The sequence below is a fragment of the Scyliorhinus torazame genome, chromosome 9, assembly GCF_047496885.1.
Source record: "Scyliorhinus torazame isolate Kashiwa2021f chromosome 9, sScyTor2.1, whole genome shotgun sequence".
NCBI lineage: Eukaryota > Metazoa > Chordata > Chondrichthyes > Carcharhiniformes > Scyliorhinidae > Scyliorhinus > Scyliorhinus torazame.
In genome coordinates this window covers 6,326,666-6,344,119 of record NC_092715.1, presented here as the reverse complement: position 1 = coordinate 6,344,119, position 17,454 = coordinate 6,326,666, and the positions used below count along the sequence as shown (strand labels likewise).

General features: G+C 61.4%; 1 protein-coding gene across 3 annotated transcripts in view; it reads right to left on the bottom strand.

Annotated features, from left to right (window-relative positions):
• spef2 (sperm flagellar 2) overlaps positions 1-17,454 on the bottom strand; it is a 941,194-nt gene that overhangs the window by 391,106 nt on the left and 532,634 nt on the right. For all 3 annotated transcript variants that reach the window (XM_072515585.1, XM_072515587.1, XM_072515586.1), the window contains exon 24: positions 7,900-8,037. In XM_072515585.1, coding sequence (XP_072371686.1) covers positions 7,900-8,037 — 138 coding nt within the window. The remainder of the gene's footprint in view (positions 1-7,899; positions 8,038-17,454) is intronic.

Sequence of the window (17,454 nt, the reverse complement as noted above, 5' to 3'; positions counted from 1 at the left end):
TACACCCTCTCACACACTGACCATCCCAGTCCCTGTTAACCGTCTCACACACTGACCATCTCACTCCCTGTACACCCTCTCACACACTGACCACCCCAGTCCCTGTACACCCTCTCACACACTGACCATCCCAGACCCTGTACACCCTCTCACACACTGACCATCCCAAACCCTGTACACCCTCTCACACACTGACCATCTCACTCCCTGTACACCCTGTCACACACTGACCACCCCAGTCCCTGTACACCCTCTCACACACTGACCATCCCAGACCCTGTACACCCTCTCACACACTGACCATCCCAGACCCTGTACTCCCTCTCACACACTGACCATCTCACTCCCTGTACACCCTCTCACACACTGACCATCTCACTGCCTGTACACCCTCTCACACTCTGACCATCTCACTCCCTGTACACCCTCTCACACACTGACCATCTCACTCACTGTACACCCTCTCACACACTGACCATCTCACTCCCTGTACACCCTCTCACACACTGACCATCCCAGTCCCTGTACACCCTCTCACACACTGACCATCTCACTCCCTGTACACCCTCTCACACACTGACCATCCCAGACCCTGTACAACCTCACACACACTAACCATCCCAGACCCTATACACCATCTCACACACTGACCATCTCACTCCCTGTACACCCTCTCACACACTGACCATCCCAGACAATGTACACTCTCTCACACACTGACCATCTCACTCCCTGTACACCCTCTCACACACTGACCATCCCTGTCCCTGTACACCCTCTCACACACTGACCATCCCAGTCCCAGTACACCCTCTCACACACTGACCATCCCAGTCCCTGTACACCCTCTCACACACTGACCACCCCAGTCCCTGTACACCCTCTCACACACTGACCATCTCACTCCCTGGACACCCTCTCACACACTGACCATCCCAGTCCCTGTACACCCTCTCACACACTGACCATCTCACTCCCTGTACACCCTCTCACACACTGACCGTCTCACTCCCTGTACACCCTGTCACACACTGACCATCTCACTCCCTGTCCACCCTCTCACACACTGACCATCCCAGACCCTGTACACCCTCTCACAACTGACCACCTCAGTTCCTGTACACCCTCTCACACACTGACCATCCCAGACCCCATACACCCTCTCACACACTGACCATCTCACTCCCTGTACACCCTCTCACACACTGACCATCCCAGTCCCTGTACACCGTCTCACACACTGACCATCTCACTCCCTGTACACCCTCTCACACACTGGCCATCCCAGTCCCTGTACACCCTCTCACACACTTACCATCCCAGACCCTGTACACCCTCTCACACAGTGACCATCCCACTCCCTGTACACCCTCTCACACACTGACCATCTCACTCCCTGTACACCCTCTCACACACTGACCACCCCAGTCCCTGTCCACCCTCTCACACACTGACCACCCCAGTCCCTGTCCACCCTCTCACACACTGACCATCCCAGTCCCTGTACACCCTGTCACACACTGACAATCTCACTCCCTGTACACCCTCTCACACACTGACCATCCCAGTCCCTGTACACCGTCTCACACACTGACCATCTCACTCCCTGTACACCCTCTCACACACTGACCACCCCAGTCCCTGTACACCCTCTCACACACTGACCATCCCAGACCCTGTACACCCTCTCACACACTGACCATCCCAGACCCTGTACACCCTCTCACACACTGACCATCTCACTCCCTGTACACCCTGTCACACACTGACCACCCCAGTCCCTGTACACCCTCTCACACACTGACCATCCCAGTCCCTGTACACCCTCTCACACACTGACCATCCCAGACCCTGTACTCCCTCTCACACACTGACCATCTCACTCCCTGTACACCCTCTCACACACTGACCATCTCACTGCCTGTACACCCTCTCACACACTGACCATCTCACTCCCTGTACACCCTCTCACACACTGACCATCTCACTCCCTGTACACCCTCTCACACACTGACCATCTCACTCCCTGTACACCCTCTCACACACTGACCATCCCAGTCCCTGTACACCCTCTCACACACTGACCATCTCACTCCCTGTACACCCTCTCACACACTGACCATCCCAGACCCTGTACAACCTCTCACACACTGAACATCTCACTCCCTGTACACCCTCTCACACACTGACCATCCCAGTCCCTGTACACCCTCTCACACACTGACCATCTCACTCCCTGTACACCCTCTCACACACTGACCATCTCAGACCCTGTACAACCTCTCACACACTAATCATCCCAGACCCTGTACACCCTCTCACACACTGACCATTCCAGACCCTGTAAACCCTCTCACACACTGACCATCCCAGACCCTGTACAACCTCTCACACACTAACCATCCCAGTCCCTGTACACTCTCTCACACACTGACCATCTCACTCCCTGTACACCCTCTCACACACTGACAATCCCTGTCCCTGTACACCCTCTCACACACTGACCATCCTAGTCCCTGTACACCCTCTCACACACTGACCATCCCAGTCCCTGTACACCCTCTCACACACTGACCATCCCAGTCCCTGTACACCCTCTCACAGACTGACCATCTCACTCCCTGGACACCCTCTCACACACTGACCATCCCAGTCCCTGTACACCCTCTCACACACTGACCATCTCACTCCCTGTACACCCTCTCACGCACTGACCATCCCAGTCCCTGTACACCCTCTCACACACTGACCATCTCACTACCTGTACACCCTCTCTCACACTGACCATCTCACTCCCTGTACACCCTCTCACACACTGACCACTCCAGTCCCTGTACACCTTCTCACACACTGACCATCTCACTCCCAGTACACCCTCTCACACACTGACATCCCAGTCCCTGTACACCCTCTCACACACTGACCATCTCACTCCCTGTACACCCTCTCACACACTGACCGTCCCAGACCCTGTACACCCTCTCACACACTGACCATCCCACTCCCTGTACACCCTCTCACACACTGCCCATCTCACTCCCTCTGCACCCTCTCACACACTGACCATCCCAGACCCTGTTCAAGCTCTCACACACTGACCATCTCACTCCCTGTACACCCTCTCAGACACTGACCATCGCAGACCCTGTACACCCTCTCACACACTGACCATCCCACTCCCTGTACACCCTCTCACGCACTGACCATCTCACTCCCTGTACACCCTCTCAGACACTGACCATCCCAGTCCCTGTACACCCTCTCACACACTTACCATCCCAGACCCTGTACACCCTCTCACACACTGACCATCCCACTCCCTGTACACCCTCTCACACACTGACCATCCCAGACCCTGTACACCCTCTCACACACTCACCACCCCAGTCCCTGTCCACCATCTCACACACTGACCACCCCAGTCCCTGTCCACCCTCTCACACACTGACCATCTCACTCCCTGTACACCCTCTCACACACTGACCATCCCAGACCCTGTACACCCTCTCACACACTGACCATCTCACTCCCTGTACACCCTCTCACACACTGACCATCTCACGCCCTGTACACCTTCTCACACACTGACCGTCTCACTCCCTGTACACCCTCTCACACACTGACCATCTCACTCCCTGTACACCCTCTCACACACTGACCATCTCACTCCCTGGACACCCTCTCACACACTGACCACCCCAGTCCCTGTACACCCTCTCACACATTGACCATCTCACTCCCTGTACACCCTCTCACACACTGACCATCTCACTCCCTGTACACCCTCTCACACACTGACCATCCCAGACCCTGTACACCCTCTCACACACTGACCACCCCAGTTCCTGTACACCCTCTCACACACTGACCATCCCAGACCCCATACACCCTCTCACACAATGACCATCTCACTCCCTGTACACCCTCTCACACACTGACCATCCCAGTCCCTGTACACCGTCTCACACACTGACCATCTCACTCCCTGTACACCCTCTCACACACTGACCACCCCAGTCCCTGTACACCCTCTCACACACTGACCATCTCACTCCCTGTACACCCTCTCACACACTGACCATCCCAGACCCTGTACACCTTCTCACACACTGACCACCCCAGTTCCTGTACACCCTCTCACACACTGACCATCTCACTCCCTGTACACCCTCTCACACACTGACCATCTCACTCCCTGTACACCCTCTCACACACTGACCATCTCACTCCCTGTACACCCTCTCACACACTGACCATCCCAGACCCTGTACACCCTCTCACACACTGACCATCTCACTCCCTGTACACCCTCTCACACACTGACCATCTCACGCCCTGTACACCTTCTCACACACTGACCGTCTCACTCCCTGTACACCCTCTCACACACTGACCATCTCACTCCCTGTACACCCTCTCACACACTGACCATCTCACTCCCTGGACACCCTCTCACACACTGACCACCCCAGTCCCTGTACACCCTCTCACACACTGACCATCTCACTCCCTGTACACCCTCTCACACACTGACCATCTCACTCCCTGTACACCCTCTCACACACTGACCATCCCAGACCCTGTACACCCTCTCACACACTGACCACCCCAGTTCCTGTACACCCTCTCACACACTGACCATCCCAGACCCCATACACCCTCTCACACAATGACCATCTCACTCCCTGTACACCCTCTCACACACTGACCATCCCAGTCCCTGTACACCGTCTCACACACTGACCATCTCACTCCCTGTACACCCTCTCACACACTGACCATCCCAGTCCCTGTACACCCTCTCACACACTGACCATCTCACTCCCTGTACACCCTCTCACACACTGACCATCCCAGACCCTGTACACCTTCTCACACACTGACCACCCCAGTTCCTGTACACCCTCTCACACACTGACCATCCCAGACCCCATACACCCTCTCACACACTGACCATCTCACTCCCTGTACACCCTCTCACACACTGACCATCTCACTCCCTGTACACCCTCTCACACACTGACCATCCCAGTCCCTGTACACCCTCTCACACACTGACCATCTCACTCCCTGTACACTCTCTCACACACTGACCATCCCAGACCCTGTACAACCTCTCACACACTAACCATCCCAGACCCTGTACACCCTCTCACACACTGACCATCCCAGACCCTGTACACCCTCTCACACACTGACCATCCCAGACCCTGTACACTCTCTCACACACTGACCATCTCACTCCCTGGACACCCTCTCACACACTGACCATCCCAGTCCCTGTACACCCTCTCACACACTGACCATCTCACTCCCTGTACACCCTCTCACACACTGATCATCCCAGTCCCTGTACACCCTCTCACACACTGACCATCTCACTCCTGTACACCCTCTCACACACTGACCATCCCAGTCCCTGTACACCCTCTCAAACACTGACCATCTCACTCCCTGTACACCGTCTCACACACTGACCATCCCAGTCCCTGTACACCCTCTCACACACTGACCATCCCAGTCCCTGTACACCCTCTCACACACTGACCATCTCACTCCCTGTACACCCTCTCACACACTGACCATCCCAGTCCCTGTACACCCTCTCACACACTGACCATCTCACTCCCTGTACACCCTCTCACACACTGACCATCTCACTCCCTGTACACCATCTCACACACTGACCATCTCACTCTCTGTACACCCTCTCACACACTGACCATCTCACTCCCTGTACACCCTCTCACACACTGACCATCCCAGTCCCTGTACACCCTCTCACACACTGACCATCCCAGTCCCTGTACACCCTCTCACACACTGACCATCCCAGACCCTGAACACTCTCTCACACACTGACCATCCCAGACCCTGTACACCCTCTCACACACTGACCATCTCACTCCCTGTACACCCTCTCACACACTGACCATCTCACTCCCTGTACACCCTCTCACACACTGACCATCCCAGTCCCTGTATACCCTCTCACACACTGACCATCTCACTCCCTGGACACCCTGTCACACACTGACCACCCCAGATCCCTGTCCACCCTCTCACACACTGACCATCCCAGTCCCTGTACACCCTGTCACACACTGACCATCTCACTCCCTGTACACCCTCTCACACACTGACCATCCCAGACCCTGTACACCCTCTCACACACTGACCATCTCACTCCCTGTACACCCTCTCACACACTGACCATCTCACTCCCTGTACACCCTCTCACACTGACCGTCTCACTCCCTGTACACCCTCTCATACCCTGACCATCTCACTCCCTGTACCCTCTCACACACTGACCACCCCAGTCCCTGTACACCCTCTCACACACTGACCATCTCACTCCCTGTACACCCTCTCACACACTGACCATCTCACTCCCTGTACACCCTCTCACACACTGACCACCCCAGTCCCTGTACACCCTCTCACACACTGACCATCTCACTCCCTGTACACCCTCTCACACACTGACCATCTCACTCCCTGTACACCCTCTCACACACTGACCATCTCACTCCCTGTACACCCTCTCACACACTGACCATCCCAGACCCTGTACACCCTCTCACACACTGACCATCCCAGACCCTGTACACCCTCTCACACACTGACCACCCCAGTTCCTGTACACCCTCTCACACACTGACCATCCCAGACCCCATACACCTTCTCACACACTGACCATCTCACTCCCTGTACACCCTCTCACACATTGACCATCCCAGTCCCTGTACACCCTCTCACACACTGACCATCTCACTCCCTGTACACCCTCTCACACACTGACCATCCCAGTCCCTGGACACCCTCTCACACTCTGACCATCTCACTCCCTGTACACCCTCTCACACACTGACCATCTCACTCCCTGTCCACCCTCTCACACACTGACCATCTCACTCCCTGTACACCCTCTCACACACTGACCATCCCAGTCCCTGTACACCCTCTCACACACTGACCATCTCGCTCCCTGGACACCCTCTCACACACTGACCATCCCAGTCCCTGTACACCCTCTCACACACTGACCATCCCAGTCCCTGGACACCCTCTCACACACTGACCATCTCACTCCCTGTACACCCTCTCACACACTGACCATCTCACTCCCTGTACACCCTCTCACACACTGACCATCTCACTCCCTGTACACCCTCTCACACACTGACCATCCCAGACCCTGTACACCCTCTCACACACTGACCATCCCAGACCCTGTACACCCTCTCACACACTGACCACCCCAGTTCCTGTACACCCTCTCACACACTGACCATCCCAGACCCCATACACCTTCTCACACACTGACCATCTCACTCCCTGTACACCCTCTCACACATTGACCATCCCAGTCCCTGTACACCCTCTCACACACTGACCATCTCACTCCCTGTACACCCTCTCACACACTGACCATCCCAGTCCCTGGACACCCTCTCACACTCTGACCATCTCACTCCCTGTACACCCTCTCACACACTGACCATCTCACTCCCTGTCCACCCTCTCACACACTGACCATCTCACTCCCTGTACACCCTCTCACACACTGACCATCCCAGTCCCTGTACACCCTCTCACACACTGACCATCTCGCTCCCTGGACACCCTCTCACACACTGACCATCCCAGTCCCTGTACACCCTCTCACACACTGACCATCCCAGTCCCTGGACACCCTCTCACACACTGACCATCCCAGTCCCTGGACACCCTCTCACACTCTGTCATTCATCTTTTCATTGATTGCCAATGGCTTCCGCCTTTGCCGATTTCTCCAGAATTGCTGAGAAGCAATTATGAGAAGTTAAGTTCGGGTCACTCCTTACAGTCAGGATCAAGTTAACACAGGGTAGGGCACATTGTCGGGAATCGTACTTGCATCAGAGTCGAGTAGATATTGAGCAGCAAACCCAGGTGATCCTCCAGCCAGCCATTCAGGATAATATTCATCCTTTCCCGCTCAGCCTCTGCTTTCCTGTTATCGGCGATGTCCCAGAGCAGCTCACGTAGATTCTACACGGCAAACAGGCTCAGTGAATTCAGACGTCTCACACACGTCCAGGTGACGGCACTGAGACCGAGCCCTGGGGAGGGGGAGGGCTGCAAGACTCATTTATTATTTTTTCATGGTGTTTAAAACTTTCCCAATCCTCTGGGTTACCGATAATCTTTGCCACATTGTCAGTTTTCAGTTTAATACTCGAGGTAATTTCTTTAGTTAACGCTTCCCAGAATCTCTGGAATATATCTTTGTAGTGAGTCCACACTGGCACAGAGTTCCCAGTGGGAGGATGGGGAGCTCGCACTGGCACAGAGTCCACAGTGGGAGGTGGGGGGTGGGGAGCTGACACTGGCACAGAGTTCCCAGTGGGGGGAGGGGGATGGGGAGCTTGCACTGGCACAGAGTCCCCAGTGGGAGGTGGGGGGTGGGGAGCTGACACTGGCACAGAGTTCCCAGTGGGGGGAGGGGGGTGGGGAGCTGACACTGGCACAGAGTTCCCAGTGGGGGGAGGGGGATGGGGAGCTTGCACTGGCACAGAGTCCCCAGTGGAGGTTGGGGGGGTGGGGAGCTCGCACTGGCACAGAGTTCCCAGTGGGAGGTGGGGGGCTCGCACTGGCACAGAGTCCCCAGTGGAGGTTGGGGGGGGGGGAGCTCGCACTGGCACAGAGTTCCCAGTGGGAGGTGGGGGGCTCGCACTGGCACAGAGTCCCCAGTGGGGGGTGGGGGGGTGGGGAGCTCGCACTGGCACAGAGTCCCCAGTGGAGGTTGGGGGGGTGGGGAGCTCGCACTGGCACAGAGTTCCCAGTGGAGGTTGGGGGGGTGGGGAGCTCGCACTGGCACAGAGTCCCCAGTGGGGGGTGGGGAGCTCGCACTGGCACCGAGTCCCCATTGGAGATTGGGGGGGTGGGGAGCTCGCACTGGCACAGAGTTCCCAGTAGGGGGTGGGGAGCTCGCACTGGCACAGAGTCCCCAGTGGAGGTTGGGGGGGGGTGGGGAGTTCGCACTGGCACAGAGTTCCCAGTGGAGGTTGGGGGGGTGGGGAGCTCGCACTGGCACAGAGTTCCCAGTGGAGGTTGGGGGGGTGGGGAGCTCGCACTGGCACAGAGTCCCCAGTGGGAGGTGGGGAGCTCGCACTGGCACAGAGTCCCCAGTGGGAGGTGGGAGGATGGGGAGCTCGCACTGGCACAGAGTCCCCAGTGGGGGGTGGGGAGCTCGCCTGGCACAGAGTTCCCAGTGAAGGTTGGGGGGGTGGGGAGCTCGCACTGGCACAGAGTTCCCAGTGGAGGTTGGGGGGGGGTGGGGAGCTCGCACTGGCACAGAGTTCCCAGTGGGAGGTGGGGGGCTCGCACTGGCACAGAGTCCCCAGTGGGGGGTGGGGAGATCGCACTGGCACAGAGTCCCCAGTGGGAGGTGGGGGGCTCGCACTGGCACAGAGTCCCCAGTGGGGGGTGGGGAGATCGCACTGGCACTGTGTTCCCAGTGGGAGGATGGGGAGCTCACACTGGCACAGTGTTCCCAGTGGGGGATGGGGGGTGGGGAGCTCGCACTGGCACAGAGTTCCCAGTGGAGGTTGGGGGGGGGGGGGTGGGGAGCTCGCACTGGCACAGTGTTCCTAGTGGGGGGTGGGGAGCTCACACTGGCACAGAGTTCCCAGTGGAAGTTGGGGGGGTGGGGAGCTCGCACTGGCACAGAGTCCCCAGTGGGGGGTGGGGAGCTCGCACTGGCACAGAGTCCCCAGTGGGGGGTGGGGAGCTCGCACTGGCACAGAGTCCCCAGTGGGGGGTGGGGAGCACGCACTGGCACAGAGCCCCCAGTGGGGGGTGGGGAGCTCGCACTGGCACAGTGTTCCCAGTGGGAGGATGGGGAGCTCGCACTGGCACAGTGTTCCCAGTGGGAGGATGGGGAGCTCGCACTGGCACAGAGTCCCCAGTGGGGGGTGGGGAGCTCGCACTGGCACAGAGTCCCCAGTGGGGGGTGGGGAGCTCACACTGGCACAGAGTTCCCAGTGGAGGTTGGGAGGATGGGGAGCTCGCACTGGCACAGAGTCCCCAGTGGCGGGTGGGAAGCTCGCACTGGCACAGAGTCCCCAGTGGGGTATGGGGGGTGGGAGCTCGCACTGGCACAGAGTTCCCAGTGGAGGTTGGGGGGGGTGGGGAGCTCGCACTGGCACAGAGTCCCCAGTGGGGGGAGGGGGATGGGAGGCTTGCACTGGCACAGAGTTCCCAGTGGGAGGATGGGGAGCTCGCACTGGCACAGAGTTCCCAGTGGGAGGATCGAGAGCTCGCACTGGCACAGAGTTCCCAGTGGGAGGATGGGGAGCTCGCACTGGCACAGAGTCCCAGTGGGGTATGGGGGGTGGGGAGCTCACACTGGCACAGAGTCCCCAGTGGGGGGAGGGGGATGGGGAGCTCGCACTGGCACAGAGTCCCCAGTGGGAGGGTGGGGAGCTCGCACTGGCACAGAGTCCCAGTGGGGGATGGGGGGGGGGTGGGGAGCTCACACTGGCACAGAGTTCCCAGTGGGGGGTGGGGAGCTCGCACTAGCACAGGGTTCCCATTGGGGGGTAGGGAGCTCGCACTGGCACAGAGTCCCCAGTGGGGGGTGGGGAGCTCGCACTGGCACAGAGTCCCCATTGGAGGTTGGGGGGTGGGGAGCTCGCACTGGCACTGAGTTCCCAGTGGGGGGTGGGGAGCTCGCACTGGCACAGAGTCCCCAGTGGAGGTTGGGGGGTGGGGAGCTCGCCTGGCACAGAGTTCCCAGTGAAGGTTGGGGGGGTGGGGAGCTCGCACTGGCACAGAGTTCCCAGTGGAGGTTGGGGGGTGGGGAGCTCGCACTGGCACAGAGTTCCCAGTGGAGGTTGTGGGGGGGGTGGGGAGCTCGCACTGGCACAGAGTCCCCAGTGGGGGGCTGGGGAGCTCACACTGGCACAGAGTCCCCAGTGGGAGGTGGGGTGCTCGCACTGGCACAGAGTCCCCAGTGGGGGGTGGGGAGCTCGCACTGGCACTGTGTTCCCAGTGGGAGGATGGGGAGCTCACACTGGCACAGTGTTCCCAGTGGGGGATGGGGGGTGGGGAGCTCGCACTGGCACAGAGTTCCCAGTGGAGGTTGGGGGGGGTGGGGAGCTTGCACTGGCACAGTGTTCCTAGTGGGGGGTGGGGAGCTCACACTGGCACAGAGTTCCCAGTGGAAGTTGGGGGGGGCTGGGGAGCTCGCACTGGCACAGAGTCCCCAGTGGGGGGTGGGGAGCTCGCACTGGCACAGAGTCCCCAGTGGGGGGTGGGGAGCTCGCACTGGCACAGAGTCCCCAGTGGTGGGTGGGGAGCTCGCACTGGCACAGTGTTCCCAGTGGGAGGATGGGGAGCTCGCACTGGCACAGTGTTCCCAGTGGGAGGATGGGGAGCTCGCACTGGCACAGAGTCCCCAGTGGGGGGTGGGGAGCTCGCACTGGCACAGTGTTCCCAGTGGGAGGATGGGGAGCTCACACTGGCACAGAGTTCCCAGTGAAGGTTGGGGGGGTGGGGAGCTCGCACTGGCACAGAGTTCCCAGTGGAGGTTGGGGGGTGGGGAGCTCGCACTGGCACAGAGTTCCCAGTGGAGGTTGGGGGGGGGTGGGGAGCTCGCACTGGCACAGAGTCCCCAGTGGGGGGCTGGGGAGCTCACACTGGCACAGAGTCCCCAGTGGGAGGTGGGGTGCTCGCACTGGCACAGAGTCCCCAGTGGAGGTTGGGGGGGTGGGGAGCTTGCACTGGCACAGTGTTCCTAGTGGGGGGTGGGGAGCTCACACTGGCACAGAGTTCCTAGTGGAAGTTGGGGGGGGCTGGGGAGCTCGCACTGGCACAGAGTCCCCAGTGGGGGGTGGGGAGCTCGCACTGGCACAGAGTCCCCAGTGGGGGGTGGGGAGCTCGCACTGGCACAGAGTCCCCAGTGGGGGGTGGGGAGCTCGCACTGGCACAGTGTTCCCAGTGGGAGGATGGGGAGCTCGCACTGGCACAGTGTTCCCAGTGGGAGGATGGGGAGCTCGCACTGGCACAGAGTCCCCAGTGGGGGGTGGGGAGCTCGCACTGGCACAGTGTTCCCAGTGGGAGGATGGGGAGCTCACACTGGCACAGAGTTCCCAGTGGAAGTTGGGGGGGTGGGGAGCTCGCACTGGCACAGAGTTCCCAGTGGAGGTTGGGGGGGGTGGGGAGCTTGCACTGGCACAGTGTTCCTAGTGGGGGGTGGGGATCTCACACTGGCACAGAGTTCCTAGTGGAAGTTGGGGGGGGCTGGGGAGCTCGCACTGGCACAGAGTCCCCAGTGGGGGGTGGGGAGCTCGCACTGGCACAGAGTCCCCAGTGGGGGGTGGGGAGCTCGCACTGGCACAGAGTCCCCAGTGGGGGGTGGGGAGCTCGCACTGGCACAGTGTTCCCAGTGGGAGGATGGGGAGCTCGCACTGGCACAGTGTTCCCAGTGGGAGGATGGGGAGCTCGCACTGGCACAGAGTCACCAGTGGGGGGTGGGGAGCTCGCACTGGCACAGTGTTCCCAGTGGGAGGATGGGGAGCTCACACTGGCACAGAGTTCCCAGTGGAAGTTGGGGGGGTGGGGAGCTCGCACTGGCACAGAGTCCCCAGTGGGGGGTGGGGAGCTCACACTGGCACAGAGTTCCCAGTGGCGGTTGGGAGGATGGGGAGCTCGCACTGGCACAGAGTCCCCAGTGGGGGGTGGGGAGCTCGCACTGGCACAAAGTCCCCAGTGGGAGATGGGGAGCTCGCACTGGCACAGAGTCCCCAGTGGGGGGAGGGAGGTGGGGAGCTTGCACTGGCACAGAGTTCCCAGTGGGAGGATGGGGAGCTCGCACTGGCACAGAGTTCCCAGTGGGAGGATCGAGAGCTCGCACTGGCACAGAGTTCCCAGTGGGAGGATGGGGAGCTCGCACTGGCACAGAGTTCCCAGTGGGAGGATGGGGAGCTCACACTGGCACAGAGTCCCAGTGGGGTATGGGGGGTGGGAGGCTCACACTGGCACAGAGTCCCCAGTGGGGGGAGGGGGATGGGGAGCTCGCACTGGCACAGTGTTCCCAGTGGGAGGGTGGGGAGCTCACACTGGCACAGAGTTCCCAGTGGAGGTTGGGGGGTGGGGAGCTCGCCTGGCACAGAGTTCCCAGTGAAGGTTGGGGGGGGGTGGGGAGCTCGCACTGGCACAGAGTTCCCAGTGGAGGTTGGGGGGGTGGGGAGCTCGCACTGGCACAGAGTTCCCAGTGGAGGTTGGGGGGGGGTGGGGAGCTCGCACTGGCACAGAGTCCCCAGTGGGGGGGTGGGGAGCTCGCACTGGCACAGAGTCCCCAGTGGGAGGTGGGGGGCTCGCACTGGCACAGAGTCCCCAGTGGGGGGTGGGGAGATCGCACTGGCACTGTGTTCCCAGTGGGAGGATGGGGAGCTCACACTGGCACAGTGTTCCCAGTGGGGGATGGGGGGTGGGGAGCTCGCACTGGCACAGAGTTCCCAGTGGAGGTTGGGGGGGGGGGTGGGGAGCTCGCACTGGCACAGTGTTCCTAGTGGGGGGTGGGGAGCTCACACTGGCACAGAGTTCCCAGTGGAAGTTGGGGGGGTGGGGAGCTCGCACTGGCACAGAGTCCCCAGTGGGGGGTGGGGAGCTCGCACTGGCACAGAGTCCCCAGTGGGGGGTGGGGAGCTCGCACTGGCACAGAGTCCCCAGTGGGGGGTGGGGAGCACGCACTGGCACAGAGCCCCCAGTGGGGGGTGGGGAGCTCGCACTGGCACAGTGTTCCCAGTGGGAGGATGGGGAGCTCGCACTGGCACAGTGTTCCCAGTGGGAGGATGGGGAGCTCGCACTGGCACAGAGTCCCCAGTGGGGGGTGGGGAGCTCGCACTGGCACAGAGTCCCCAGTGGGGGGTGGGGAGCTCACACTGGCACAGAGTTCCCAGTGGAGGTTGGGAGGATGGGGAGCTCGCACTGGCACAGAGTCCCCAGTGGCGGGTGGGAAGCTCGCACTGGCACAGAGTCCCCAGTGGGGTATGGGGGGTGGGAGCTCGCACTGGCACAGAGTTCCCAGTGGAGGTTGGGGGGGGTGGGGAGCTCGCACTGGCACAGAGTCCCCAGTGGGGGGAGGGGGATGGGAGGCTTGCACTGGCACAGAGTTCCCAGTGGGAGGATGGGGAGCTCGCACTGGCACAGAGTTCCCAGTGGGAGGATCGAGAGCTCGCACTGGCACAGAGTTCCCAGTGGGAGGATGGGGAGCTCGCACTGGCACAGAGTCCCAGTGGGGTATGGGGGGTGGGGAGCTCACACTGGCACAGAGTCCCCAGTGGGGGGAGGGGGATGGGGAGCTCGCACTGGCACAGAGTCCCCAGTGGGAGGGTGGGGAGCTCGCACTGGCACAGAGTCCCAGTGGGGGATGGGGGGGGGTGGGGAGCTCACACTGGCACAGAGTTCCCAGTGGGGGGTGGGGAGCTCGCACTAGCACAGGGTTCCCATTGGGGGGTAGGGAGCTCGCACTGGCACAGAGTCCCCAGTGGGGGGTGGGGAGCTCGCACTGGCACAGAGTCCCCATTGGAGGTTGGGGGGTGGGGAGCTCGCACTGGCACTGAGTTCCCAGTGGGGGGTGGGGAGCTCGCACTGGCACAGAGTCCCCAGTGGAGGTTGGGGGGTGGGGAGCTCGCCTGGCACAGAGTTCCCAGTGAAGGTTGGGGGGGTGGGGAGCTCGCACTGGCACAGAGTTCCCAGTGGAGGTTGGGGGGTGGGGAGCTCGCACTGGCACAGAGTTCCCAGTGGAGGTTGTGGGGGGGGTGGGGAGCTCGCACTGGCACAGAGTCCCCAGTGGGGGGCTGGGGAGCTCACACTGGCACAGAGTCCCCAGTGGGAGGTGGGGTGCTCGCACTGGCACAGAGTCCCCAGTGGGGGGTGGGGAGCTCGCACTGGCACTGTGTTCCCAGTGGGAGGATGGGGAGCTCACACTGGCACAGTGTTCCCAGTGGGGGATGGGGGGTGGGGAGCTCGCACTGGCACAGAGTTCCCAGTGGAGGTTGGGGGGGGTGGGGAGCTTGCACTGGCACAGTGTTCCTAGTGGGGGGTGGGGAGCTCACACTGGCACAGAGTTCCCAGTGGAAGTTGGGGGGGGCTGGGGAGCTCGCACTGGCACAGAGTCCCCAGTGGGGGGTGGGGAGCTCGCACTGGCACAGAGTCCCCAGTGGGGGGTGGGGAGCTCGCACTGGCACAGAGTCCCCAGTGGTGGGTGGGGAGCTCGCACTGGCACAGTGTTCCCAGTGGGAGGATGGGGAGCTCGCACTGGCACAGTGTTCCCAGTGGGAGGATGGGGAGCTCGCACTGGCACAGAGTCCCCAGTGGGGGGTGGGGAGCTCGCACTGGCACAGTGTTCCCAGTGGGAGGATGGGGAGCTCACACTGGCACAGAGTTCCCAGTGAAGGTTGGGGGGGTGGGGAGCTCGCACTGGCACAGAGTTCCCAGTGGAGGTTGGGGGGTGGGGAGCTCGCACTGGCACAGAGTTCCCAGTGGAGGTTGGGGGGGGGGTGGGGAGCTCGCACTGGCACAGAGTCCCCAGTGGGGGGCTGGGGAGCTCACACTGGCACAGAGTCCCCAGTGGGGGGTGGGGAGCTCGCACTGGCACTGTGTTCCCAGTGGGAGGATGGGGAGCTCACACTGGCACAGTGTTCCCAGTGGGGGATGGGGGGTGGGGAGCTCGCACTGGCACAGAGTTCCCAGTGGAGGTTGGGGGGGTGGGGAGCTTGCACTGGCACAGTGTTCCTAGTGGGGGGTGGGGAGCTCACACTGGCACAGAGTTCCTAGTGGAAGTTGGGGGGGGCTGGGGAGCTCGCACTGGCACAGAGTCCCCAGTGGGGGGTGGGGAGCTCGCACTGGCACAGAGTCCCCAGTGGGGGGTGGGGAGCTCGCACTGGCACAGAGTCCCCAGTGGGGGGTGGGGAGCTCGCACTGGCACAGTGTTCCCAGTGGGAGGATGGGGAGCTCGCACTGGCACAGTGTTCCCAGTGGGAGGATGGGGAGCTCGCACTGGCACAGAGTCCCCAGTGGGGGGTGGGGAGCTCGCACTGGCACAGTGTTCCCAGTGGGAGGATGGGGAGCTCACACTGGCACAGAGTTCCCAGTGGAAGTTGGGGGGGTGGGGAGCTCGCACTGGCACAGAGTTCCCAGTGGAGGTTGGGGGGGGTGGGGAGCTTGCACTGGCACAGTGTTCCTAGTGGGGGGTGGGGAGCTCACACTGGCACAGAGTTCCTAGTGGAAGTTGGGGGGGGCTGGGGAGCTCGCACTGGCACAGAGTCCCCAGTGGGGGGTGGGGAGCTCGCACTGGCACAGAGTCCCCAGTGGGGGGTGGGGAGCTCGCACTGGCACAGAGTCCCCAGTGGGGGGTGGGGAGCTCGCACTGGCACAGTGTTCCCAGTGGGAGGATGGGGAGCTCGCACTGGCACAGTGTTCCCAGTGGGAGGATGGGGAGCTCGCACTGGCACAGAGTCACCAGTGGGGGGTGGGGAGCTCGCACTGGCACAGTGTTCCCAGTGGGAGGATGGGGAGCTCACACTGGCACAGAGTTCCCAGTGGAAGTTGGGGGGGTGGGGAGCTCGCACTGGCACAGAGTCCCCAGTGGGGGGTGGGGAGCTCACACTGGCACAGAGTTCCCAGTGGCGGTTGGGAGGATGGGGAGCTCGCACTGGCACAGAGTCCCCAGTGGGGGGTGGGGAGCTCGCACTGGCACAAAGTCCCCAGTGGGAGATGGGGAGCTCGCACTGGCACAGAGTCCCCAGTGGGGGGAGGGAGGTGGGGAGCTTGCACTGGCACAGAGTTCCCAGTGGGAGGATGGGGAGCTCGCACTGGCACAGAGTTCCCAGTGGGAGGATCGAGAGCTCGCACTGGCACAGAGTTCCCAGTGGGAGGATGGGGAGCTCGCACTGGCACAGAGTTCCCAGTGGGAGGATGGGGAGCTCACACTGGCACAGAGTCCCAGTGGGGTATGGGGGGTGGGAGGCTCACACTGGCACAGAGTTCCCAGTGGGGGATGGGGAGCTCGCACTAGCACAGAGTTCCCAGTGGGGGGTGGGGGGTGGAGCTCGCACTGGCACAGAGTTCCCAGTGGGGGGAGGGGGATGGGGAGCTCGCACTGGCACAGTGTTCCCAGTGGGAGGGTGGGGAGCTCACACTGGCACAGAGTTCCCAGTGGGGGATGGGGAGCTCGCACTAGCACAGAGTTCCCAGTGGGGGGTAGGGAGCTCACACTGGCACAGAGTTCCCACTGGGGGGTAGGGAGCTCGCACTGGCACAGAGTTCCCAGTGGGAGGATGGGGAGCTCACACTGGCACAGAGTCCCCAGTGTAGGTTGGGGGGGTGGGAAGCTTGCACTGGCACAGAGTTCCCAGTGGGAGGATGGGGAGCTCACACTGGCACAGAGTTCCCAGTGGG